Source organism: Trichosurus vulpecula, chromosome 1 (genome assembly GCF_011100635.1).
Source record: "Trichosurus vulpecula isolate mTriVul1 chromosome 1, mTriVul1.pri, whole genome shotgun sequence".
Lineage (NCBI taxonomy): Eukaryota > Metazoa > Chordata > Mammalia > Diprotodontia > Phalangeridae > Trichosurus > Trichosurus vulpecula.
This window is the reverse complement of record NC_050573.1, coordinates 69,016,222-69,042,190: the sequence shown is the minus strand read 5'-3', so window position 1 is coordinate 69,042,190 and position 25,969 is coordinate 69,016,222. Positions and strand designations below refer to the sequence as shown.

Below are 25,969 nucleotides of genomic sequence, written 5' to 3'. Positions count from 1 at the left end.
GTCGATGCAAAAGGGGCTTGTGTATGTAAGAGGAAGTGAGTTTTGAAGCATGAAGAGACAAGAGCTTTAAACAGAGAACTCTGCCCTTCACAAAGCCTAAAGCAGGGAAAGGGAAGAGCCCACAGCTTTAGGAAGAAACATCCCATTTTCAACCAAGAACCCTGTGAGGTAAGAACTTAGTTTAATTTTGAAGGGAGGGTAAAAAGAGAAGAAAACATTCCCCCTTGTCTGCTTTTAAAGTTCAGACTAAGGACCATCAAAATCAATTAAAAAATAAGAATGAGAAATTTAAGACAGAGATGTGGAAAGGGACAGTGAGAGAAGAGAACCTGACCTTTGTGGAGAAAGATCACCCCTACCTCTTGCTAAGATAAAGAAGATTGTATTGTCTTTGTGTCTGCTAGGTGTAAATGGTAACACTGCTCAAGGGTAGCCCTTACACCTAAGGGGTTCTGGCAAAGACCCCTCCTTTCCTCTTGGGGTGGAAGGAGTGTTGGCTTACCTGGGCTCTTGGGTATGTTGAGGCTGACAGTACCTCTTCCCTCAGATTGTCTACCTCATCTGCTTCTACTGGTTCTGATGAACGAGCCAATGCTGGCTCTGCAGGCTCCTCATCCATGTCATTGTCTGTGTAAACACCACCCTCTCCATCTGTCTCGTAGTCACTGTTGACACGACTATCACAGCTGAGATAGGCACTGCTCCCCCCAAAGTCCTGGTGGGGCAGGTCCAGGCTCTCCTCAGCTGCGTTGTCCACCTGGGGGAGGGAATGATGTTGGAGATGGACACAAATGGGCTAGCCTTGGGAACCCCCATTCAGCAGAAACTGGTATGATCCAGGAAACAGACATCCCCAGTGATTCCTAATATTGGGCTCAGCTATAGGATCGGGAAGCTTTTTCCCATGGATTCATCATGCTAATTAGCAGAAAAGATATGACAGTCTTCTCATAAATTCATGTTATGAGGGAGATTGGTGAAGAGGGTGTGGTTATTCAACACAGCCCATCCTTTCTAGAGCAGCCTGGAGCCCACATTAGTGGAATTGGGATCATCACTGCCACCATTGCTATCATTATAATAAAGTCATTTTCTTTCCCTTCCTAGCCTCTTAGGGCATGTCAAAAGGGTAACCCTTGCTAAGTAGGTTTACCTGGTCTTCAGCTGTCCAGATGGGTCGGGATTGCTGGGTTTTGATAATATCTTTGAGCTCCTGGTACCAGGTATTGTTGTTCCCCTGAAGTTGAATGATAGCTAAAGAGAGGTGGAATATTGGAGGTAAGAGAGATATAACCTCTTCCAAATCCATAGGGACCAGTCAATTAGAGAGTTCACTGACATCTGACAGGATCACTATAAGAATGGGAGATATCTCATGTAATTTTAATTTAATCTTCATGAGCCCCTGAAACATGGGTCTGGATTCTTTTTTGGCATTCCCATATCAGGGCTTCATATGAGAAAAAGGGAGTTCTCTTCCTTCTCTACCCCTCAGGAAAAAATAGGCAGGCAAGTCACTTGGGTCTCCTGGTTTCCAGCCTAGGGCTCTTTTCTCTGTACCACCCTTCCTCTACCTTCCTCTTTCTACCCCCTTTGAACCTCTGCCCAAAGCACTAATGACAAACAATTTGTTTATCTGTTATATCCCATTCCCCCCACCTAATAATAGTCATTTGTTGTCCTGTTTGATCATCACATCTCAGTGGCTGCTATCATCAGAACCATTTTGCAGAGTGAAACCAAGGCAGACAGAGGTTGAGTGACTTGTCACAAAGCTACTAAATATCTGAGGAAGATCTGAATGCAAGTCTTCCTTACTCCAAGCTCTATGCTATCCACTGAGCCACCCAGCTTGGTCTAACCTGTGAACAGATGGCTGTGGTACTTCTTCAGCTTTGTGGCTTGGGCATAGAGGCGGCGAGAACTCTTCCTGGAGGTGGGTGCCAACCACTGGCGCAGGGACTTGACTCCTGACCGGCTTTCAGGGGCACAGAACACCACTATGGGGTAGTACTGCACATAGTTGAGGCGTTCCACGGCGGAGGGCGTCACATCCAGCAGAGTGTGCTTGTTCTGGGTCAGGGAGAGAGATGGAGGCAACATAAGCCCAAGCTTGGGCCCTGACTGTGCCAAGAGCCCCTGACTTCCATGTTCTCTGTAAAATGGGGAGGTTGGACCAGATGGCCTTCATTGTACCTTTTAAAGTCTGTTCTGTCCACAGATCCATCCTGGTGCCAACATTCTATGATCTGATGTCCTTCACAAGTGATATTCTATACCCTATAACCTAAGGTTCATCCCCTTCTCTTTTTCTCTTTCTGCTCTTCATCCCTCAGCCCTAGGTTTGGACTCACCTTCTCAGCAATCGTCCGCACTGTGTCCAGCTTGACAACCTTTGAGGGGCCCTCGCTTCTTGTGACACTCTCTGTAGGGATGAAGGCAGCTCTTTCAGTAAGAGTCGAGAAGGGTGGCAATCATATCCTCCCCCTCCCTCTGTACCAGCTGCTTATTTCAGCCAAGATGGAATCGGCTCTTAGAAGGGCTTTCCTGGGACTCTAAGAACCCAGGTATTGGGAAACTCTCAAAATACATGATGGTTAGGATTTCTTATCCTTTATAACTCCATGATAAAACCTTCAGTGGCTCCCTGTTACTCAAGATTAAACTCCAGGTCTTTAGATACATGATCTGTCTTCAGTTCCTATCTCCAACTTCATTTCAATCTCACTCCTGAAACTCCAGTTGGATCAGGCTCCTTCCTGATACCAGCACATGAGAAGACCACTTCAGGTTCTTCTTGAAATCTTCCATCCTTCAAATCCTACTTCCAACCCTACCATCTCACTAACCAGCTTAACCTCCAAATCCTTCTGTGAGTTCCTTCAGCTGAAGGTAGAACAGTTGGTGGAGAACACATGTGGCATGTGGGATGGGAGGAGGTCCAGGTACCTCACCTGCAACTTCAAACTGGTCAGGCATCTCAGCACATAGCTTTTGCATGGCAATGTCAGCCACGGGGCCCATGATAACCACGGGGCGTTTGAAGCTGGCTGGAACAGAATAGACAGGGAATCAGTAGATACAACTCATTTTTTCTCAATTCTCCTCTTACCCCTAGTTCAGATCCAAAACTCCCCAGCTGCTCCTCAACACAGCATATATTTGTCATTTAGGTGTTCCCTTGCTTGATCTCAAGAGATAATTAAATATTCTGGACTCCACCTGCCCCAAGTCTTCCCCCTTTTATTTCTGTCCACTCCAGAACTAACCTTCCCTCAGCACTACCCTCTCATAGGGTGGATAGTTGCCCTGCTTTGTCAGGACTGACAAGTCCTCTCGGCTTTGGCGCATATGCTTCTTGACACCTTTCCGCAGGCCCCGAAGCTTCCAGAACTCAGCTCGGGCCCCTGTGGTAGCTGAGGAAGAAAAAGGCCCTGAGCCCACAGCCCGCTGGGCAGCCTCTAGTGATGCCAACTGCTCAGCCCTGTGAGATAAAAGGAAGGGTTAGCCAGGTCATCAAAGGCTTCAGGATCCCCACAGGCTGAGTCTGTGGTCCTCCATTTAGTTACTTGCCATGGCTGAGGTCCTGATCCTAACACTGACTTCCAGAGTACCAAATGGGAGCAGGAGGCAGGCAAGTTCTTTTCCTCTCCCAAACCCAGGGGAAATGAACACTCTCAGCTTACAGGAAAAGGACAGGGTAGAGGCTCCTTCCTTAGATGCTTCTCTCCTTACCTCTCAGACTCTTGACCTCTCCCATGTGACTTAGCCTGGCCCCTTGCTTTTTCCCTTTCCTAATTTCTGGTCTTCCCATTTGACTACTGGTCTAACACACTCCCTACTTACACACGGCCTCACCTGCTTTGGTTGGGAATAATGCCCCGATCTTGCTCCGTCAGGTCCCGGCCCATACGAACCGCCAGCCAGCTGCCACTCCTACCCTGCTCAGGGTACAGTGTGTCCAAAACATGGAAGACATCTCCTCTTGTGAAGCCTAGGCCCATAGGTGGACTTGGCTCCAGCTCAAAGTGAGTGCGGATATAGAAAGAGTCACCCACTCTTGACTTGACCATTTTCCTAAAGACTTAAGGTTCAAAAGAAATGTTAGATGGCTAGCATTTCTAGAGTGCTTTAAGGTTTGTAAATACTTTACATGTGTTATCTCGCTGGAGGGGAAACTGTAAAGTGACTCACAGAAGGAGTGACCTGGCATCTCTTTATGTACTGACCCAAACTATGTTGGAGCCTTGGCTTCCTTTCCCCATCTGGCCCTTTTTCTAGACTTGAGTGGGTGTGGACACATAACCTTTCTCCCCTCTCCTGGGAACTGATTCATATATCACAAGGTCAAGAGAGAGAACTGGGAGAGGCCTGGAGGAGCCAAGGCCCTATTCTTGGGGACTCATGGGGGCTGAGTCCAGAGTGCCTGGCCTCCCCATGATGGTAGGGACAGTGCCAAATTCCGCTTTCTACTCCTTGAGCTGATCATGGGGGAAGTCTAAGGGTGAGATGCCCATGGCACATGGTCTCTAGTTTGCTCTTAGGTTTAGCATACCCCATGAGGGTTTTGGCTAAAGGGGTTTCCTGCCCTTTGCCTCTGCTCCCAGTCAAATGTCTTCAGGCTTCCCATAGGCAGGATGGCCCACCACTCCAACCCCACTTACTATCATGCTTTCGCTGAGTAAGTAGCTCCAGTTCCTCTCCTCGGGGCAGCTCCAGCAAGTACTGAACAGCCTCCTCCCTGGTCAGGCCCTGGAATGACTGGTCATTCACCTGTGGGATGGGAATAGGGTGAGAAAGAGCCATGACAACTCTTGGGCTGGTGGACAGATGGTGGCACTCTGCACCTTCAGGCAGGGTCAGGGTAGGCTTGGAGAGCCGGAGAGTTGGCTTGGAGCCAAGAAGACCCAAGTTCTGATCCTGCACTCACTATTTGTGTGACCATGGGCAAAGTCACTTAGCCCCTCAGCCTCAGTTCCTCTGTAAAATGTTAAGTCACAATAGCACCTACCTGCCAGGGGTTTTGTGAGGATCAAAAGAGACGATGTGTGTAAAGTGTTTTGCAAATCGTAAAGCACTATATAAATGCTAGGAGTTGTTGTCGATTATTATTATTAATGTTACTATTACTCCTGGAAGTTGCAGGGCTTGGGAGGGAGGAGGAGAAAAGAGAATGATATGATTGTGTAAGGCTTAAAGGACATCCCAGAGTGTGGCCTATAACCTTTTTTAGCTGTATTAGAAAAAGAGAGGCGGATCAAAGAAACACAGGATCGCTACTCCAGGTTGACGTTAAAGGAAGGCTTTGTGAAGGTGAAGCTTCCCCACTCCTGCTGTTTCCATTTTCTCTGCCAAGGAGACTGATCTTTAGTTAGGGAGGGCAGAGCTGATGCCCCAGGGAAGTGAAAGGATGGTCAGAGAATACTGAGCTGGCCTGGATTCATGCAAGTGATCAGGCCCAGGTGAACCACATCCCAAGGCACCGAAAGACCTGCTGGATATGATTTCTGAGTCACTGTCAGAGGCCTTGAAAGATTGTGGAGAATAGGAAAGGCAGCTCAGGACCACAGAAGGGCAAATATCCTACAGAATTGACCAGCTGGAGGCTAGTGAGTTTGACTTCATTGTCCTAGCTAAACTGTTGAATATATTGTTAAAGGAAATAAGCATTTGTTAAGCACCTAACATTAGTTCATTTGATCCTCACAATAACTCTGGGAAGTAGGTGCTATTTATTATCCTCATTTTACAGATGAATAAACTGAGGGAGAAAGAAATTCAGTGACTTGCCCATGGTCACACAGTGTCTGAGGCCAGGTTTGATCTTAGGTCTTCTCGACTCCAGGCCCAGTACTCTATCCACTGTGCCACCTAGCTGCCTCTAAAAGGCTGGTTCATGAACACCGAGTGTTCCTGTGACAATGACAAAAAGCCAGTGTGGCTTCAACAACACCATGTTGTGCCAGACCACCCTCCCTTCTTTTTTTGGTTAGGGCTGATTAACCAGTCAATAAATATTTACTAAGCACCTAGTATGTGCCAGGCACTGTGTTAAATGCTAGGGATACAAGTAGAAGATAAGAATTTAGGTAGGTTACTAGACCTGTTAACCAGGAGAATACTAGGATCTTTAGATTTTTGGCAAAGCATTTCAAAGAGTCTCTCATCCTATTCTTGAAGAAAAGATGGGGATCTGTGGACTGGAAATAATAAAGTTCCATTAGGAACCAGCTGAGTGAAAAGATCCAAAGAGTAGGCCTTGATGGTTCCATGCCAGTTTGGAGGCAGGTTTTCAGGAGATCCCCATGGATCTGCATGTGGCCCTATGCTACTTAACATTTTTATCAATGACTTGCTTGAAGGTATGCATGGCAGAGTTTATCAAATTTGCAGATTATACAAAACTAGGTAGGTTCATTAACATCTTATATGAGAGAGTCAAAGCCGCTAAAAGATCTTGAGACAAACCAAATCTTATGAAAAACGAAGTGTATAAAGAACAAAAAAAGGAGTTTTTCTGCACATTTGGGTAAAGCAAAAACAAAAGCATCACAATTACCAGATGGAGGAAGGCATGGCTAGACAGTGATTCATTTGAAAAACATCTGGGGCCTGTAAGCTCAATGAGAGTCAATGGTATGCAATGGGAGTCAAAAATGCTGCTTTAACAAATGCATAATGTCTAGGGCAATAGCACGAGTGCCTGGAATGTTGTGTTCAGTTTGGGGCACTACATTGGAGGACAGAAATGGATAAGCTGGAGAGTATTCAGGGGTGCCAGACAGGATGATGAGCGGTATCCACTTCATGCCATATGAGCATTACTTGAAGAGACTAGGACTTTGTTAAGCCTAGAGAAGACTAGGAGTTGGAGTGAGGAGGGAAGGAGAGGACATGATGGTTTTCTTCGAGTGTTGGATGGGTTACCACATGGAAGAAGGATTAGATTTTTTTTTCCTTCTGCTTGCCCCACAGGGCAGAGCTAGTAGCAATGAGAGACAGATGTAGGCTTGACATTGAGAACAACTTCCTAATGCTTAGAACAATCTCAAAGCAGAGTGAATGGCCTCTGCCTCCAGCTGATTCCAGCAGGGAATCAGTTCCCTGCTCATTGGAAGTCTTTAAACAAAAGACATGATGGGTATGTTGTAGAGTGGATTCTTGTTCAGGGATGGGTTGTAATAGATAGCCCCTAAGGGGCCTTTCAAGTATGATATTTCTATTTCTGTTTGGTTCTCTCTAGGGAAAAATGGGGATGGGGCATTATATTCCCCCCAAATCAGATTAACTGAACTGACAGAGGCCAAACCTTTAGCCAAGAATGCTTAGTAATCCTGCACCATCTGGTCTGACACAGAGCTTCTACCAGACCATCACCAGTTCTGAAAGGACAGGACCTTTCTCATGGACAGGGCTTTCTTCTAGTTTCCCATTGCCTCATCCTCCCTTGGCTCCAAGCTAACCCAACTAACCTGTAGGATCTGGTCTCCTTCCTGAATGCCTTGTTCATCTGCTGGGCTCCCTGGCTGTACGTCTGATACAAAGATGCCGACGTCGTTGCCCCCAGCTAGACGGAGCCCGATGCTGCTACCCTTGGTGAAACAGACCACCCGAGTGTCTGGGCTATACCTAGTTGGGGGTGAGGGTGGGAAGGTGAAGGATTTGAGATGTAGGCTCACCAGGCACTCAAAAGAGGCTTGGATTGGGAGTCAAGAGACTTGGGTTCTAGTACTGACTCTATGAGTGACCCTGGGTAAGTTCTTTCCCTTTCTTGAGACGGTTCTGTCATCTGAAAATTGAGAAGGGGCTGAGAGTTTAGATAAGATCTTCTTAACTCTTTTTGGCTCTCACATTCTATATTCTACAGGCTCCTTTGGCTTGGATGGGGATGAGTGTGTGTGCGTGTGTGCCCAATATTAGAACTACTTGGTGCTTTTAACAATCTATGTTCTCTCTTATAAGCCTGTACCCCCACTTATAAAATTAAGGGATTGCACTATGGGTCTCTAAGGGCCTTGACTACTCATACATGAATTCCCTGGCCTCCAAGAATAGGTGGCCCAGAGTCTATTACTGCTGGGGTAACAGTAGCAATGTAGGGCTGTGAATGTGTGTGTAGTGGGGTGGTAACACAGCAGGGACCCTGGGCCTGGACACTCACCCATAATCTTTTCTTTGGCCAGTGGAGCCCGGATAGATGTCATAGCTGCTTTTTCTCAGGGCCTCCTGAGTACCTAAAGGAAGAACCAATCCCTCCACTCCATTCTGTCTCCAGTCACCCATTTCCCCTTTCTTTCACAGAATGCCATGCTTCTTCCTCCTCTTCCCCCCATCCTAGCCCTCTCCAATCCCCCAGGCCTGGCTCAGGCCCCACACTATCTCCAGAAATGGCCTGAGCAATGCAATTCCTAGGGCTTTATCTTATTTCTTTTGAGCTTTTATTAACTTTTAAGGTCAGGGCCACACAGTCTCCCTGGCCAGGTTTAGATGAAACTAGATGGTCTGGGTCCTTGCTCTTGAAACCAGGCCACAGGGCTGAATGTCCAGACAGCTGCTGTTCCCTCTCTACTCAGACAAGGACCACTAGGGCCCAGGGACTGCAAACACTCCCAGACAGTACTAGATTGAAGCCCAATGGTCAAACCCTATGAATACCACATAGCTGTCTTCTCACTCACCTGATTCCCAAGGGGATCCTGGTTCCACTGACTCCTCCCTGGGGCAAACAAAGGACTAGAGTTAAGATGGTTTAGGGTCAGTTTCAGTAGTATCCAAGGTGTGTGAGGAGGAGAGGGTTGGGGGAGGAAAGAAACTGAGGCCGGCAATGACCCAGAGAGATGATTTCTGAACAGATCATTTTGATTGAGAAGGAAATAATTATCCCCTGTCTCCCTAATACCCCTTTCCCCCTGGAAATCACTGTACCCCAACCTTCTAAGAGGTTTTCCCTGTAGCATTCTGCCTGTCTTGGGTCCTTGTGTAGGGGTTAATGGTATAGTCAGACCAAAGGTCCTTTGGAACCTGGGAATTTGTCCCATCTTGCTAGAGGGCCCAGAGTTTCTAAGCAGGGGTCACTTCTGTTCATGAGGATGAAGGACCCCATGTAAGACACACCCCTTCCCACAGATTCTTGCACTGTGGCTCTAATAGCTGCCAGGCCTTGTCATCACAGCTCCCTAAATATTGATATCACTCCATGGGGCCTGAAACAAGGGCTCAGGGTACAACCTGTCTGACCAGCTACACAGGTTGGGGATCCCTGCCCCTTTCTTATTCTAGCACCTGCAATCTCCCCACAACCACAACTCAAAACTTATTCATCTGCTCTGAACACAGATGTGGTTTTTGGGGAACACACCAGAAATCCTGAAACATTGTCCCAAATTATCCAACCAACCGCACCAGAAATCCTTCCCCTTACATACTTTCTCTAACATATACCACTAAGCACTCAGCCCACCTTATCATAGACTGACCACTTTCTCTGCTTCCAGTTAGTCAAACCAAACACTAACTTTCAAATCTCTGGACATTCCAAGTCTCCATCTTGTCACCAATCAATACCTCAGAACCAGGCTTCTTTCTAATCTCTTTGGCTCTCTTGTAGCTGGGGAGTGGGGATGGTGGCCTTCTGTGAACTCTATTCCACACTTCAAAGACCCTCTATCACCTGGTAACAGGTGGAGAAGATCAGGGCTAATGTTTCCCTGGAGAACAGGGGTTACTAGAAACAGATTACCCCTCCACCCCTGACTATTGACTGTATTGAGGATACTAAAGACAGACAAGCTCCACGACATTAGAAACAGATGAGAGGGTGTGGTATTGGCACTTACGGAGGTGACTCTGTCCAGCTGGCAACAGAAACCCGCCGCTTGCCAACAGGTGGTGGGGGCACGTGGGATGGGGGTGCTTGGGAGGGCTCAGAGCCAATATCAGAGATGTCTACAACAGCAAAAGGTCATTGTCACAAGCAATCATTTCTTCTATGGTTTCCTTAGCCTTCCAAAATGACAGCTACAGAATGGCATCAGTGCCACTGTACCCAAGAGGATAGAGAGCCCCACAAAGTGCCCGTCTTCTCAACAGATTTGTGACTGAATTTGAGCTGATACAAATCAAACACTTTTAAGGTACCTCCTGCATATGAAGCACTATGGTGCTCAGTGCTAGAAAAAAGATACAAAGTTTACACAAAAGTTAGTCCTTTCTGTTGGCTGTCTAGTAGAGGGATTAAACACAAAAACACAGAACACTGTACCACATTTTACAGGATCAGGAGGACAAACCTAGTGCTATCTATGTGAGGTCTCACAAGGAAGATCATTGCCAGCTGTGGAGAGCAGAGAAAGCTTCTTGTGCTTGAGTTAGGCTTTTAATGGTTGGGTTTGGATAGGGGGCCACCAGGCTGGCTCCAAGAATCAGGTATCACATTAGCAAAGGTTGCAGGGGACACAAGGAGTAACTCAGGTTAGCAAGAATACTGATAACAGTGTAAGATAAGGCTGGAAGAGTAGGGTGGTGCCAGATGGTGGGGGTGGGGGGGGGCCTGGAAACCAGGCAGGGGAGTCTGAACTTTGCTTGGGAAGCAACCAGGAAGCCCTTAAAGGATTTTAAGTGAGAAAAAGAATGACATCATGAGAATTTATGCAGAAGGAGGATTAGTCTGGCAGTGAGTGAAGGAGTGTTGTTACAGAGAAGGGAGAAGGAAAGGGGGGGAGGGAACAAACACTTATTAATGCACCAGGCACTGCGCTAAGTGCTTTACAAATATTATCTCTTGATCCTCACAATAATCTTGGGGGGTAGGTGCTATGATCCCCATTTAACAGTTGAGTCAGTCAGTGAGTCAGCAAAGTGTTATTAATGCCTTTAATGTGCCAGGCACTGTGCTAAGTACTGGGGATAGACACTGGGGCTATCAGAGACTGAGTGACTAGCCCAGGGTCCTGAAACTAGTAGATGTAAGAGATAGCACTTGAACCCAGCTCTTCCTGGCTTTCAGGCTAGCTCTTTAGCCATTAGGCCACACTGTCTTTATGAAGAATATGCCCAAATCTTTATCTTCATCCCTAACCTCTCTTCTTAGCTACAAGCCCACATCTCTGTCTACAGGGCATCTCCATCTACTAGCATGTCCTACTAGCACCATATAATTAACAAGAAAGAGGGCTGGATTTGGAGTTAGGCATAGTCTGAGTCAGGCGTGGGGCACCTGCCAGCTAAAGGCCACATGTGACCCCCCTATGTCCTCAAATGTCCTTTGATTGAATCCAAATTTAATGAAAGGATTTGTTCTATAAAACTTGGATTCAGTCAAAAGGCTACCCCCAAAGACCTAGAAGGCCACAGGTGGCCTTGAGGCCAGAAGGTTCCCCACCCCTGGAAGAGCTCTAGATACCAGTACATAGTACAAGTATAAATTGCAGAGAAAATGCCCATTTGCATTATTAGGAGTTTCCCACAGCAATGAGATCACAGGTCTATTAGACAGCTGGCAGGTGAAAGCAGTGGAGTGACTGAGATGGCCAAAGGAGAGAACACAGAGAGAGGAGGAATGAGGACAGATCTTTGGGAAACACAACCTCACTAGGATATGGAGTAGGGGGAACTGTTGAAGGAGACAGAGAAGAGGTGGTTAGAGAGGTAGGAGAACTTGGTGTGACATCTGGGAAGTCAAGTGAGGAGATATGCTGAAGAAAGGGGAAGGCTCCTTGGCTGGGGATGGACAAGCAAGAACCCTACTCCCTCTGGTGATCCCCTCCTTACCATCCAGGCCTGAACTCTCACTGTCACTGTTGACCGCTGGGGGGATGTTCACCAGGAACTGCCGATGATCCCTGAGCACCAGTAGGGTCAGTGTCCCCTCTGACCTCTCGATCAACTCCCGAGTGTCGTCCAGGGACAGGTTCTGGCTTGACACTCCATTTATCTGAAAGGTCCCGCCGGTTTTGGTGGGGAGGGGTTGGGGAGAAGAACGGGGCTAAGGCCCTTGAAAATGTTCATACACGGATGATACTTAGGAGACAATCTCCTGGAAGGACTCTTAAAACACGAGACCAGACAAGGAGTTCTAACCACAGGATACAGACCCATGGGGAATGGAGTGGAGGCTGGGGCATGAATGGCTCTGACTGTTCAGCTTCCACAGCACAGCTCCCAGTGGCTGGGGGAGGGTAGAGGTGGGTGAAAGAGAAATCCCCCCTCCTTCCCCACCAGTTCCTACCCAGGAGGTTCCAATTCACCCTTTCCCGAGCTCACCTTAAGGACAAGATCACCCTCCTTCAGCCCCTTGTTCTTGGAGGCTAGGCCTGAGTCTGTAATGTGCTTGATGAAGATCTGACTGCCGAGCTTCAGGCCGAACTCTGCAGAGGACCCAGAGAAGGAACAAAGTGAGGCAGAACCCAGGGGGTGGTGAGAGGTAGGGACCCTATGGGAGAGACTCCCCAGACAAAGACTTTTTAGGGAGCTGAGAAGGCTTGAGGCCTCCCAACCTCTGAATGGTAGTGGAGGTAGGGAAGAATGGTATCCTTGGATGTTTCTGGGAGTTTGGGTCTCAGAATCTGGGCTTCCTCTAGTCTGAAGCCCTATCCCAGGTACCTGAAGGGTCAGAGAGAATCCCAGATATGGCTTTAATGCTCTCACTCAAGAGGTTGAAGAGGTCTGATCCTGCCCTTTGAATAGATGGAAGATGGCTAGATGTCCCAAACTGCTTCCTAAGGGCCTTGTGTCAGAGGCAGAGGCCTGGTGGTGCTAATTCTGGGGAAGCTGATATCAGGGTGTTTCTGAAGGATTGGGACTACTCATGGAGAGGTGTAAAAGCCCTCCAAGATCATCACTGTGCTACAGTAGAAGGAATGTTGGCTCTGGAGGCACAAGGCCTGGGTTCCAATTCTACCTTTGATGTTCACTCCCCGGGTGACCCTGGTTGAGCCATTTCCCATCCCTGTGCCTCACTTTCCTCCTTTGCAAAATGAGGGAATTGGCCCAGATGACCTTTTTGGTCCCTTGCAGCTCTGGTCCAACTCCTTTTTATAGAGCAGAGGATGTAAAGTGGGAAGGTGCTGTAGAAATCATCCAAGTCCTTATTAATTGTTTTAGTGATGAGGACCCTGTGGCCTAGGCAGGCGCCTCAGGAGGTGGGTCACTGATCAGAGCTGCCAGTCTTCCAATTCCTAAACTAGTATTCTTTCCACTCCCCTTGTTACTCTCTCTGGTTTAGATGGGGGTTCCAGCTCAATCTCAAACCCTTTTCTTACAGGGTGGGCTGAAGGCAAACTCTCTGAACCACCCCCTCACCCACTTTTGTGAGCCATACCCCAACAGAGCCAGAGCAATCTGGCATGGGAGCCTGGTGGCACTGAGTGAGAGGGGCAGGGAAGATGTTTTCTTTAGAGCCAATGACCTAGGAGAAGGCAGGTAGCTGTGTCCCCAGGCCTCCACCTGCTCTCATCAAGATAAAATGTAACTATGGGCAAGACAGTTCTCTTCCCAGCCTCAGGGAGAATGACCCAGTAAGACACCACACCTGCCTTCCATAAAGACACTCCCCTGGCACCTAGAGCGATAATAACAACTCACAGTTCTCTATTGCTTTAAAGCTTATAAAGATGTTTCCTCAAAACAACCAAGGGTGGTAGGTTGTGTAAATACTAGACCCATTTTACAGAGAAGGAAACTGAGGGTTAGAAGATAAGTGACACACTAGCTGTGTGATCTTGGGCAAGTCACTTAACCCATACCAGCCTCAGTTTCCTCAACTATAAAACTGGGGATAATAACAGCACCCACCTCACAAGGGGATCAAATGAGAAAACAGTATAAAGAGCTCTGTACACCTTAAATTGCTATATAAATTTGGGTTAATCTTATTATTGCCCCAGGTCACAATTAAGAGCCAGGATTCAAATCTAGGTTTTCCAACTCTCAGGCCAGGGTTCTTTGGCTTGAGGGTGGGCATTTGAGCATAGATCATCACAGCACTTATACCAAGGTATCTGGGCACTGACATTCCAGTGCCTATCTTAATGTCCCCAGAGGAGACTGATGTCAGATACCACCATACCAGCTCCACCATACCAGAGCCACCCATAAATCCAGAACCTTCCTCACCCTCGCTTTCTTTCTTCTTTACCAACACTGACTCCACTGGCTTCATCAACACATTATGCCTGGGAAGTCTCTTGAAGCCAGACACCAGGGCCAGCCCATTGGCTCCATCTGGCCGATCCAACTTGCTCTCCCGACTGTGACCTCTGCGACTGCCAGCTCGACTCCGCCTCCGGGAACGCTCAGTCCAACTGTGGCCTGAGCTGCGCTCACTGGATGAGTCACCCTCATAGCCCCGACTATGGTCCAATTCTTCCTGGTCCTGGTGGCCCCATAGTGGCCCCTGGTTCTGTGGGTTGGGGCGGCCTAGGCTTGAAGTGGGATAGCTGGTCTTGGTGGTAGGCAGTTGAACTCTTCGAGGTCTTTTTATGGTCTGGTTTGGGTGGATGATGGAGAGGGAAAAGTAGATATAAACACACAGCCCACTCAGGTCTCAAACCCATTACCCCATAATCTTTGCCCCTTAAGCATGGACATCTGACTGCTGGATAATTCAGTCGCAAGCCACAGCTTGACTGTTTGGGGATAGACCTTACAGCCCACAGTAATCTTAGATGGGCAACTGAGAGGGTTGATACTGTACCTTGCCTATCCACCCACCATCCCCGTCCCTAATGTGTCCTCCCACCTAGTACTGGGGCCAACTCACAATGTTGGCAAATTTGGCGCAAGCCTTGAGGGTCTGTATGGCAAAGGTCGAAGATACATTCTCCATGGAAACCCCATTCACCATGACAATGTGGTCTCCAGTCCTGGCAGAGGGAGACACAGGTCTGAGAGGCAGTCTCTTGGCAAGATAATTGCTACTTTTTTTCAAGATCCTGGTTAGGGAGTTTTGTGGGTGAGGGATCCAGGGGCAAGAAGAAAAGAGACCTTTCTTTCTCAGTGCATTTCAACCAAAGTTTCTCTCCTTCCATCTCTGCCTCAATTCTGCTTTATCCCCAATCTCTTTCTTTGTTCTTCAACCTCTCCTGGTTGTCACCCTGCCCCCCAATCCCTCCTTTCCTCCTCCTCTGTGCCCCTCTCCTTCCCCTCTGCCTCTGGGCCCTTCTCTTTTCTCTCCATGTTTTTCTCCCCCTTTCTGCCACAGCCCTCCCCTCCCTCCCTCCCTTCCTTCCTTCTCTTGCTTTTTTAGTCCCATCTTCCCTTATGCTGTCCCTCATTTCCTTTCCCAAGGGCTTGTTCTGGGCCAGCTTAGTAGGGCTGGGCCAGGGCTATGTCACCATCATGAGCCGGCAGCTTTGATGGCCTCAGTTACAGTGAGTGGTGTTAACTGATACCCTAGTCACTCCCAGAGGCCCTCCTGGTAGATGAGATGGAGGGGGAAAGAAGGGAAGGGAACCTGAGCCTGTTCGTTCCCCTAAGACAGTCCTAAGTTGACTGTGATTGAGAGAAGACCTTGCTGCTTTAAAAAAAAAAGCATTTTATGGACTCTTTCAAATGCACCTCCAGACCAGACCCTTCTCTTCTCCTGTTTGAAAATCCTTGAGGAAGTGTTGACTGAAACTGGAGAAATGCCAGGTAGTAAAAACTGGGAGGGACATTAGGACACAGAACATTGGAGCTGGGAGCTTTGGAATATAGGTTATTGGATTTGACAGGGGCCATAGTACATAGAAGGTTAAAGCTGGATCCCACTCCTCCCTTAGAACCTGGAACACTGGAGTTAAACAGAGAATAAATGAATGTCGGAACTGAGAGACCTTAGAATGGAGACTGTTGGAGCTGGAAGGGAGATGAGAGCACAGAATAATCAGAACTAGATAAGACCTTAGAACAGAGAATATAATAGTTGGAAGGACCCTAGAATGGAGCATGTCAGAGCTGGGAAGGAGCTTAGAACAAAGAACATGGAATATAAGAACCTTAAGAGCTCTTAGGGAAAATCTAGTCCAAAACTCTATTATTTTAAAGATGAGGGGACAGATGTCTCAAGGGAGAGAGTATCCTGTACAAGATGACAATGTCAGAGCCAGCCCTAGAACCCAGAATTCTTGACTCCTTCTCAAAGCCTCTTTTCCCCCAAATTAATATCACATCCTCTCTTCTCCATGGTAACAGACTAGGTTTTCCTCCCTCTAGGGGTACTCACTGCAGCCTGCCCACAGCTGGTCCTCCTGGCACCACATCTGATACCACCACTGATCCATTACTGTTGGCACCACTGGGTCGGTCACGGCCTCCCGAAACGGCGATCCCAAAGCCTCTTCGAGGATCCTGGAAGACACAAGGAGGAGGTTCATAAGAATCACAGAATGTTAGAGCTGAAAGGGACCTTAGGTAGGGGTCCCTTTGCTTTATAGACACGGTAACCAAGACCCATGGAAGGGAAGCAACTTGCCCAAGGTGATAGAATTAGTGTAGAACCAGGACTAAAGTCCAAGTTTTCTAATTCCAAGGCCAGTGCCTTTTCTGATTTATCTCCATTTTCTTCAAGGTTAGGCTCAAGGTCTGGTTCCTCCGTGACTTCTAAGCCCTCATGGTGCTGTCTGTGCTGCTCACTAGACTCTGATTTGAGCACAACCCAAGGCCTGAGACTTAAAGTCAGACTAGGAGTTCCCCAAGGGCAAGTCCAGGCACCCAAGGGAGCACAGGAAGGGTCTGGTGGTTAATCGGTCGGGAAATGAACAGAAGGCCCCTGGCCATCCTCCTTCACTCACCCTGCTCAGTGTGGTGGTATGCTGCTCCCAGATGATCATCTCCTCCATGTCCAACACCTGGGGTCACAACAAAGAGACAAAGGGACACGTGTGAAGACATGAAGGCCCAGGGCTGGCTGGAAAACTTCTTCAGGCACTTTCTTCAAGCTGGGAGAAGCTAAAAGGGGAGGAAGGGGCCAAAAGAGAAGGGGAATGTGAAAGAGGAGAGTGAAGGGGATGATGGCTTTCAGAAATTTAATGACCCAGACATGGACCTCTGCAGGCTCTGTCCCTTGCAATCAGGCCACTAGGCCCAGCTGCCTCTAACTCAGCCCTCTAGAGTAAGCAAGACTCAGGGTCCTTGCTTACCACCAAGTCCAGATCGGGATATGAACACCTTTCACCTTTTGTTCACAGAATGCTAACCAAATCAGTTTCATTTTGAGGTCGGGGGATCAGCTTCAATTGCTACCAAGAAGGGTATGATAATCTATCATTCCATGGCTTGCAAATTCTCTTTTTCTTCCTTTCAAAGGCCTGGGTATTTCTGAGCCTAAGGCTGCCTAGGCAGATGCTTCCCTCCCTTGTTCCCTCAAACTCACCCATGTCAGACCTCCCTTTCCCATTCCATATTCCACTCTACCCTCCCCCTTCCACTAGGCTTTCTAGAATCTCTGTTCTATCAGCCAACTACTTTTCATATTAGGCCTCTTCCTCTCAGACTCCTTCCAGAAGACAATGCATCTCTGGCTACCTTCTCCAGGGCTGAACGTGCACCTTATGTCTTGCCCCTGGATGTACTGGGTCAGGACCAGATGTAGATATGTTCCTTGCTGTTTACTGCTACTTCCAGGACCTTTTTCTTCCCATCACTCAGCAACTTCTGCTTTATGGTTCATTTTGCCCAGATGCATCATCTTATTCAATTCCTGGTGGCAATTATCTGTAGACCCTCAGATAATTCGCCTTCCTTCTGTCTCCTCCTAGCCCTGGTTCCTGGTCTTCTAAACCAGGCCTTCTTCACTGCTGGCTTATATTGGAGCTTCCCTCAGTGCCTGGGGCCTCCTTGCCTGGAATCAACCTCTCGCCTACCCCCTGCAGCCTGCTTACCCTGGAACATTCCTTTGTAAGAGCTGCCTGCCCTCTTTTCTGCTATGACTACCTTCCTCTCCCATCTCCTTTTGTTCAGTTTTCCAGTTTTGTGTTGTCTTCCTCCATTGGAATGAATGTAAGATCCCTGAGGACAGGGCCTGTTTTGTTTTTGTCACTGCACCCTCGGCGCCTAGCACAGCACCAGCACATGATAAATGTTTAATAAATTTTTACCAAATTGGAGATCATCTAATATAACCTCCTAATTTTTACTGACTCCCAGAGAAATTAAGTGAATTTGTCCAATGTCACTCAGGAGAGAAATAGAAGAATCAAGAGCTGAATCCATATCTTGACCCCAAATCCAGTGCTCTTTCTACCAAAATTCCAAGAGTATCAGAAACTTGGATTTGGAGCTGTAAGAAACCTTGGAGATCATTTTTTTTTAATATTTTGATAGTTGAGAAAATGGGGGGCCCGGGAGTAATGATTTGCCCAAGGACACACAGATAATTAGCAGGAAGGCAGGGAGGGATTGGAAACTAGTCTTCTTTCAATCAGTCAATAAACATTTATTAACTGCCTACAATATGGTCCTATGCCACATAGTGGGGATATCAAGAAAGGCAAGAGACAGTATCTGTCCTCAAGGAGCTCAGTCTAATGGAGGAGACACGCCAACAACTACATAAAAACAAAATACAGAGGATAAATTGGATAATCCACATAGAGAAGGTGCTAGCATTAAGAGGGATCAGGAGAGGATTCCTGTAGAAGGTTGGATTTTATTTGGGACTTGAAGGAAGCCAGAGAGCCAGGAGGTGAAGATGAGGAAGGAGAGATTTCCAGGCCTGGGGGAGAGCCCAGGGTTAAATCAGAGAGTTGGTGGGGTGGGAGTGTCTCGTTCCAGGAATTACAAGGAGGCCAGTGTCCCTTTCCATGAACAAAAAATGCTCTTTCCAAAAGACCATGTTGCCTCTGGGGCTAATTCAAATCAATTCAATTAACATTTAATTTATTAAGTATCTACCTAGTGTTCAGAGCTGAGTGGGGGGAAGAAGGGAAAATGTCACAACTTCTCAGGGGCTGTTTTCTCTTGGTAAAATGAGAGGCTTATTCTAGATGTCTTTTAAGGGTTACATGCACCTTTATTTCTATGATTGATAGTCTGCAACAGTCAACAAGCATTTATTAAGCCCTCACTGTGTGCCTGGCACTATGGATACCAAAAAAGGGGGGGAAATGGCCCCTCCCACTAACTGGGGATTGGTTAAAAAAAATTTCAGTCCATGAATGTTATGAAATTTTACTGTACTGTAAGAAACAATGAATATAGTTAATACAGGAAGGATAGAAAGACTCCCATGAACTCATGCAGTGAAGGAAGCAGAGCCAAGTTCTGGGTGTCACTATAGGAAGAGTTGAAAAATGGGCTCTTGTCTAGAAGGGTAACCAGGAGAGTGAAGGGCACGGAAGGGCAGACTAAAAATCTCTGGCCAGTTATCCCATGGTAGGACGGATGAACTGTGTTTGACTTGGCCCAAGAGATAGAAGTGAATGGGGAAAACTGTAGAGGTAAAAATCTCAGCTCCATACAAGAACAAGCTGTCACCAAGCGATGTGGGCTGCCTTGGTGGGGAGTGCATTCTCCCTCCCTACAGGTGTTCAATAAGAGGCTAGATGATGAATTGTCAGGAATGCTCTGGAGATTCCCATTCAGGGATCCATAGAAGTCCCTTCTACAATTCTCTGAGAAGGGAAGACTCAGGGAAAGGATTGGAAGGCAGGGAAAGGAGAGGCAAGGGGCTTTGAAGATGGAAAATAACTGAACCCTTCTCTTCCCAACCCCCTTTCTCCCCACCCCAGGGGAGGCTGTGGGGCCTCTATCAAAGAGCCTATTTCTAGCCAGGCCAGAGGTAGGAGGAGGGCAGTGAACCTAATGGGGTGAGGCCTGGAGAGAGTTGGTGAGTAGCCAGTTCTGGCTGATAAAGAAACTGATTAGAACCCACCCTAAAAGGAGAAATCATCTTGGTTAGGAAAGGGCAGCTGGTTATTAAAGAAAAATAAAACACACTGTGGACTATGGACTAATGATTTTGCTTCTCTGGGCCCCAGGATACCCACAGTGCATTGGCTCTCTGGGCTGCCATATTGCATTCTTGACCCACCAAAGCACCCAAGTCTTTTTTTTAGAACTAAAGTACAAGATGCTTCCATATCTTGTATTTATTTGAAGTGGATTTTTTTCAGCTCAAGTGTAGGACTTTACATTTATCCCCTTCAAAGACTTGCTATCTTTCTCATTCAAGAGATATTAGAGCTAGAAGGGAGCTGGCAGATAATTTAATCTAATCTCCTCATGTGACAGAGGAAGAAGCATTAAGGCCCAGAGGGGAGAAAGTGCTTGTCCTGTGTCACTCAGTGACAACACCAGGACTTGAAGCCTAGGTCTCCCCATTTCCATGTAAAGAACATCTGGCAGAAATTTTAGCGGTCATCTGGTCTAAAATCCTTTGCAGGAAAGGTTAGGGGTTTTTTGAGTGAGGAAAAAATCAAACAGTGGAGGACAAATGGAGCAGGTCTTTGGAGAAAAGCCCCAATCTGAGAGGTGTCCAGGAAAACCTCCTATAGATCAGTCTTGGTCATTCATTCCACAAGCTTTTATTAAGCACCTACTGTGTCCCAGGCATCGTGCTAGGCACTGGGAATACAAAGACAAAAATCAATCAAGGAGTTTACATTCTATTGGGGTGAAATAAAATGTAAACAGGTAAGTGGTTTAGGTGGAAGGGAAGCACCAGCGGCTGGGTGGGGCGGGGGTGTTGTGGAATACAGGACAGGCCTCAAATAGGATCCTGGTGGGACATAAACTGAGCCTTAGGGGAAGTTGGGGATTCTAAGCAGAAGTAAAGAAAGAATATGTTTCAGGCATGGGTGATCACCTGTACAAAAGCAGAGATGGGAGATAGAAAGTCACATATGGGGGAGCAGCAAACGGGCCGGTTTGGCTGGAATAGAGGGTGTGTTTAAGACTTGCCTCAAGTCCCATCTTTTCTGTGAGGCCTTTCCTGATTCCTCTAGTTGCTAGTACTTCCTTTCCGTTCCGCCATCACCTTGGACCTAGACACATTTTTTCCCTCCACAGAACACAAACTCCTAGAGGGAAAGGATTGTTTTTATCTTATCTTTTATCTCTAGTGCCTGGTATAGAGTTGGGGCTCAATAAATACTTGTGGATTATTTGCATGGAGAAGAGTCAGGTACAGTAAGGCTGGAGGTAGGCTGTGAAAGGCTTTGCTTCAAATTGCAAACAGAGGGGTTTGTATTTTATCCAACAGCACAATAGGGAGCCTTTGGAGCTTCTTGAGCTGAGGCGTACCACCTGTGCTTTCGGAATGTCACTGATAGCTGTGTGGAGACAAGGTGGCAGAGGGCAAGAGCACAGGCTGAGAGATGATGCCTGGGAACACTCTTTTCTTTAACTCCTCTTTGATACTCCCTCTCATCCTTCTACCCTTCAAAACCTCTTTGAGTCTTTTTTGGGACTGGACCTCTTACTTTATAGGGAAGTGTAGGGGACACCTCATGAGAAACTTCATCTATCAATCTGGATCATCGCTTTGGCCACTTTTAGTCTTAGAGAGATGACTGGGACTCATCCAGGATTACACAGCAGTACATGCATCAGAGGAGGGGCCTCGAACCCAGGCCTTCCAGTTCTCTATCCACTATGTCAGGCTTTCTTTTCTTTTTCTTTTCTCTCTGCTTTCTTCATTAGATTTTTCTTCCCTCCATCTTAGAAGATGAGGAGGACCTCTTCTTGACAAAAACTTGTTGTCCCCCCCGCCCCCCAACTCCCAACTCCAACCAGGAGTGTGCTGGTAAAATTGGCTTGCCAGACTAAAAAAAAAATGTACACAGGACACACATTCAAGGTTAACTTTCGTCACTAACATTTTTCTATCACTTTTTTAAGCCTAGACAAAGAATGAAGTCCTGATTTAGAACCTTTATAATTTCTGTGGTATAAATGCTCACACTGAAAACTTAACAGTAGGCTGTTACTGGCTCCAGCACCATCATTTCCACCCCAAACTCCCCATCTCATCACTTCAGTCTCTTCTGGGAACTTGTTCTATTCATCAGTAATCTCCTTTGGTCTTGGAAATCCTTCAGTCACTATCACTCCACTGGTTTTTTTTTCTCTGCCTACAGATATGCATGAGGGGTTCCCCCTTCCTACAAACCCTTAACGTGATCCTGCCACCCCTTCGTTCTATAGCTCATTCCTTTTACTGCCCAAAGTCTAGAGTCCCTACTGCCTTCACTTCCTCATCCCTGTCTCATTCCCTGTCCCCTGCAATCAAACTTCTGCTCCCACTACTGAAACGTCTCACTCCCATCACCCAAACCTCGTAATAGTCAGACCCAAATATTTTTGCCCAGTCCTCATCCTACTTCACCAGCAGCATTGGACAAGGCTGACTAGCTTTTTCTCCATAACCTTTTGCTTTCTGAGACACTACACATTGTCCTCTCCTCTTCCTGTTCTTTCCCTGGTTCCTCTTTTTCTTCTCCTGGCCTCTAACTGTATTTGTAGGGGGAAGGGCAAGATTTCCCCAAACCTGTCTTTGACTCTCTGTTCTTCCATCTACATTCTGTCCTTCGGGGAGCTCATCTAGTTCCTTGGTTGCAATTATCACCTCTATATAGATGACAGATGACTCCCAGCGTGAGGTTTTCCATCCTGATCTTTTCTTTGAATTCCAATCCTGCATTTTCAATGATCCATTGGGCGCTTCCCAGGGGAGAATCCTACCAGTACCTCAAAACTCAACATATTTCAAACTAAACACATTTCTAACTTCCCAGCCCCCAGCTTCCCTGTTTTGCTGATGGCACCACTCTCTTGTACTGTTTGCTCTCCCTCTGTCCCAGACATCTGAACGTTTGCCAAGCCCCATGAATAGTCCTCCATCTTTCCTTTCCAGTCTCAGTGCTACTACACTAACTAGTTCAGGCCCCTCCTCCTTTTAGGAGCCTTGCCACCTTCCAGTTTATCCTTCATGAATTGCAATAGAAAGAGGACTGCTGAATTCTTAATGCCTAAGTGATGTACAGCATAGCACGTTGATCTTGGACCTAGGAAGACCACGGTTCAAATCTTGTCTCTGACACTGTACTGCTTGTGTGAGCCCAGAAAGTTATTTAACCTCTCTTAGACTCAGTTTCTTCTTTTGTATGATGGGGATCAGTAGCTGCTTCATAGGGTTGTTGTGAAGACCAAGACTGGATGTCCCAGAGACATCTTGAACTAAACTTGTCTACAACATAACTCATTATCTTTTCCCCTAAACCCTCTGCCCTTCCAAATCTCCCTATTTCTGTCAAAAGCACCAACATCCTTCTGGTCTCCTAGGTTTATAACCATGGCATTATCCTGGATTCTTCCTTCATTCTCCCTTAACCCACACATTCAATCAGTTGCTAAGGCTAGCCATTTCTATTGTCATAACATCTCATATTTGACCCCTTCTGTCCACTCAGCCACCACCTTAGTTCAGGCCCTCACCACCTCTCCTCCAGATTATTACAATAGCCTCCTAATTGGTCTTAACCCATTTCCCCCATTTTTCAGTCCATCATGCACACTGCTCTCAAAGTAATTTTCCTTAAGCCTAGATCTGACCATGTGATTCCCTTACTGAACCAAGTTTGGTGGCTTCCTATCACCTCTAGGACAAAATCTAAATGGCTCTATTTAGCACAACCAGACTCCAATCCTTTCTAGCCTCAATGGATACTACTGCCTCTCTCACTCTTCAGTATGGCTAAAATGGCCTTCTGTTTCTCACTAATGAAACTACATTTCCCATCTCTCTACCTTGTACTGTCTAACCCCTATACCTATCATGCACTCCCCCTCACCTCAACCTCAAAGTATCCCCATCTTAGTTAAGTTGCAGCTCAGGCACCATTGTGTACATGGATGCCTTCCTGATCCCTGCAGCTGCCTTCCTTCTAAACTACCTTTACTTTGTATTCATTTATAGCCACTCACTTTCTATATATATGGTATATATTTTTACGGGTACAGTCAGTTCTGTTATAATGCTTGTTTTGAAAATGTCAATTTGTTCCAATGCAATTGACATTGGGAAACAGTTTGAGCATAACTTGAATTTTGAATGTGCTTACCTATGATTTTATCTTCAAGAGTACGATAAGTCACATCCGTCCACATCTGATGTTGCAACTTTCCACCCGATTTCAAATAACCCTCATTCAATGCTTCACAATGCCTCACAAGCGACAACCCTTCCTAATGCCCAATTCTACAGACTTCAGGTCTTTTTCAAGGTAAAGTGCCATGTCTAGACTTTGCCAGACGTGGCTTGTAGGAACTGGGGCTAGAGAGTGTCCCAAGGTTTTTGTATTTATGTATGTCTTAACCATTTAATATGTATAAAACCATGCCACCATTTTTATTAGGTTCCTATCATGTTTTAAATAGATGTGTCACTGTCAAAATTGGTGCGTATTGTGTCTCTCACCACATTTTCCCATAAATATGCCCTGTGGTTTTTATTAAGTGACTTTGCTGGCAGCATATGCCTCATTATACCAAAACTGACAGTACTTTTCTTCTCCATTAGAATGTAAGCTCATTCTGAGCAGGACCGTTTCATTCTTTGTACTTGTATCCCCTGTGGTTAGCTCAGTTTCTGGTGCTTAATAAATGCTTGTTGACTGAATGAAGACAAAATATATAAAGCGCTTTGCTAATTTTAAGGTGCTATACTGGTCAATCATCAAACATTTATTAAATGCCTATTAGTCAGTCTTCAAAGCACCAGAGACCCAAAGTAAGACAAAAGACAGTCCCCTGCTCTCAAACTCAGTCTAAGTCTGCTATATGCTAGGCACTGTTAACAGATAACAACAAAACAAAACAAAACAAAAAGAAAAAAAAAAGAAAAAATACAATTTCTGAGCTCGAGGAGCTTACATTCTAAAATCTTGAGCTATTGTTATGTCAGTTGACTATGCAAAAATTTCAGGGGCTCCTCATTGCCTATCAGATAAATTACATGTGTTTTAGCCTGGTACATAAGGCCCCCTACAATCTACATTGAAATTATCTTTGCAAACAATTTATACTCCTGCCCAATTGGGCTTGCTGTTTTTGACCTTGGTTCTATACTCTGCTGGCTCCAGGTCTGTGCCTGGAATAGAATCGATCCATTTTTGCCTACTGACATCCTTCAAGTGCCTTCCTCTTCTATAGACTCTCAGCCTCGGACGTGACCTCTCCCTCCCCAATCTCTCAGGCCTCTGCTTGATCCAAGTACTACATAACTTTCTAACTTATCTCATGGCATAGCAAGCATTTAATAGGTTTGAACTGAATGGTTGGATTGAATTGCAAATTCCTAAAGAACACAGGCTGATATAGTCATCTTTGTAGTCGCCAGCTACGAAGAGGGGTCTACAAATCACACAGTAAGGGTTTGTTGAACTAACCTCAGGGAGAAGGCTCTGCGGGGAGCCAGAAGGTGGGAGGGTGAAAAAGAGCTCTCAAAAGCATCAGAATCTTACCCCATGGGGCCTTATTTTGAAAAGAAGCCGCTGGAGGGCCCAGGAGAAAGCAGGTGCCAGGTGTTTCACTTTCTCCTCCCTTCCCCATTTCCCCACCCAGTCCTGGCCCCAGCCCAGTGTGCCACCCTCTGGGTTGACTTGCCCAGGCCTGTTTCCCACCCCCAGGGGATGTCAGCTTGAGCTCCTATTGTACCAGACTGGCATACGTTCCTGGCAGGTCCTCACTCTAGCTGGGGGGTAGCTGACCATAGGGTTAAGGGGTAGTGAGAAACAGATCTCAGAACAACCAGTGTAGGCTGTGGTGAGAAGGAGGCAGAGAATGGGCACTGCTGTCAGTAGTGGTAATGGAGGGAACAAGAAGAGGAAGGGTGCCCAGGTTGGGCCTCAGTAATTCCAGTGAAGGGAAGGAGGATGACATAATGCAAAGAAAAAAAAATGGTGAAATGGTCAGCTACAGCAAAGACAGCTACACATGGAGAAAAATGAGGCAAAGACAAAGAGAATAAGTCCAAAATAGACAAAGGGAGACA

General features: G+C 46.6%; 1 protein-coding gene across 1 annotated transcript in view; it reads right to left on the bottom strand.

Annotated features, from left to right (window-relative positions):
• The window catches only part of TJP3 (tight junction protein 3), a 51,797-nt gene that overhangs the window by 1,203 nt on the left and 24,625 nt on the right, over positions 1–25,969 (bottom strand). Inside the window, exons 2-19 of the mRNA XM_036760514.1 lie at positions 16,770–16,826; positions 16,202–16,326; positions 14,759–14,861; positions 14,113–14,482; positions 12,262–12,365; positions 11,770–11,932; positions 9,837–9,945; positions 8,679–8,716; positions 8,162–8,234; positions 7,473–7,629; positions 4,665–4,773; positions 3,859–4,084; positions 3,270–3,484; positions 2,955–3,050; positions 2,355–2,425; positions 1,863–2,073; positions 1,154–1,254; positions 503–757 (exon numbers count right to left, since the gene is read on the bottom strand). Coding sequence (XP_036616409.1) covers positions 503–757; positions 1,154–1,254; positions 1,863–2,073; positions 2,355–2,425; positions 2,955–3,050; positions 3,270–3,484; positions 3,859–4,084; positions 4,665–4,773; positions 7,473–7,629; positions 8,162–8,234; positions 8,679–8,716; positions 9,837–9,945; positions 11,770–11,932; positions 12,262–12,365; positions 14,113–14,482; positions 14,759–14,861; positions 16,202–16,326; positions 16,770–16,817 — 2,574 coding nt within the window. The 5' untranslated portion in view covers positions 16,818–16,826. The remainder of the gene's footprint in view (positions 1–502; positions 758–1,153; positions 1,255–1,862; positions 2,074–2,354; positions 2,426–2,954; positions 3,051–3,269; positions 3,485–3,858; positions 4,085–4,664; positions 4,774–7,472; positions 7,630–8,161; positions 8,235–8,678; positions 8,717–9,836; positions 9,946–11,769; positions 11,933–12,261; positions 12,366–14,112; positions 14,483–14,758; positions 14,862–16,201; positions 16,327–16,769; positions 16,827–25,969) is intronic.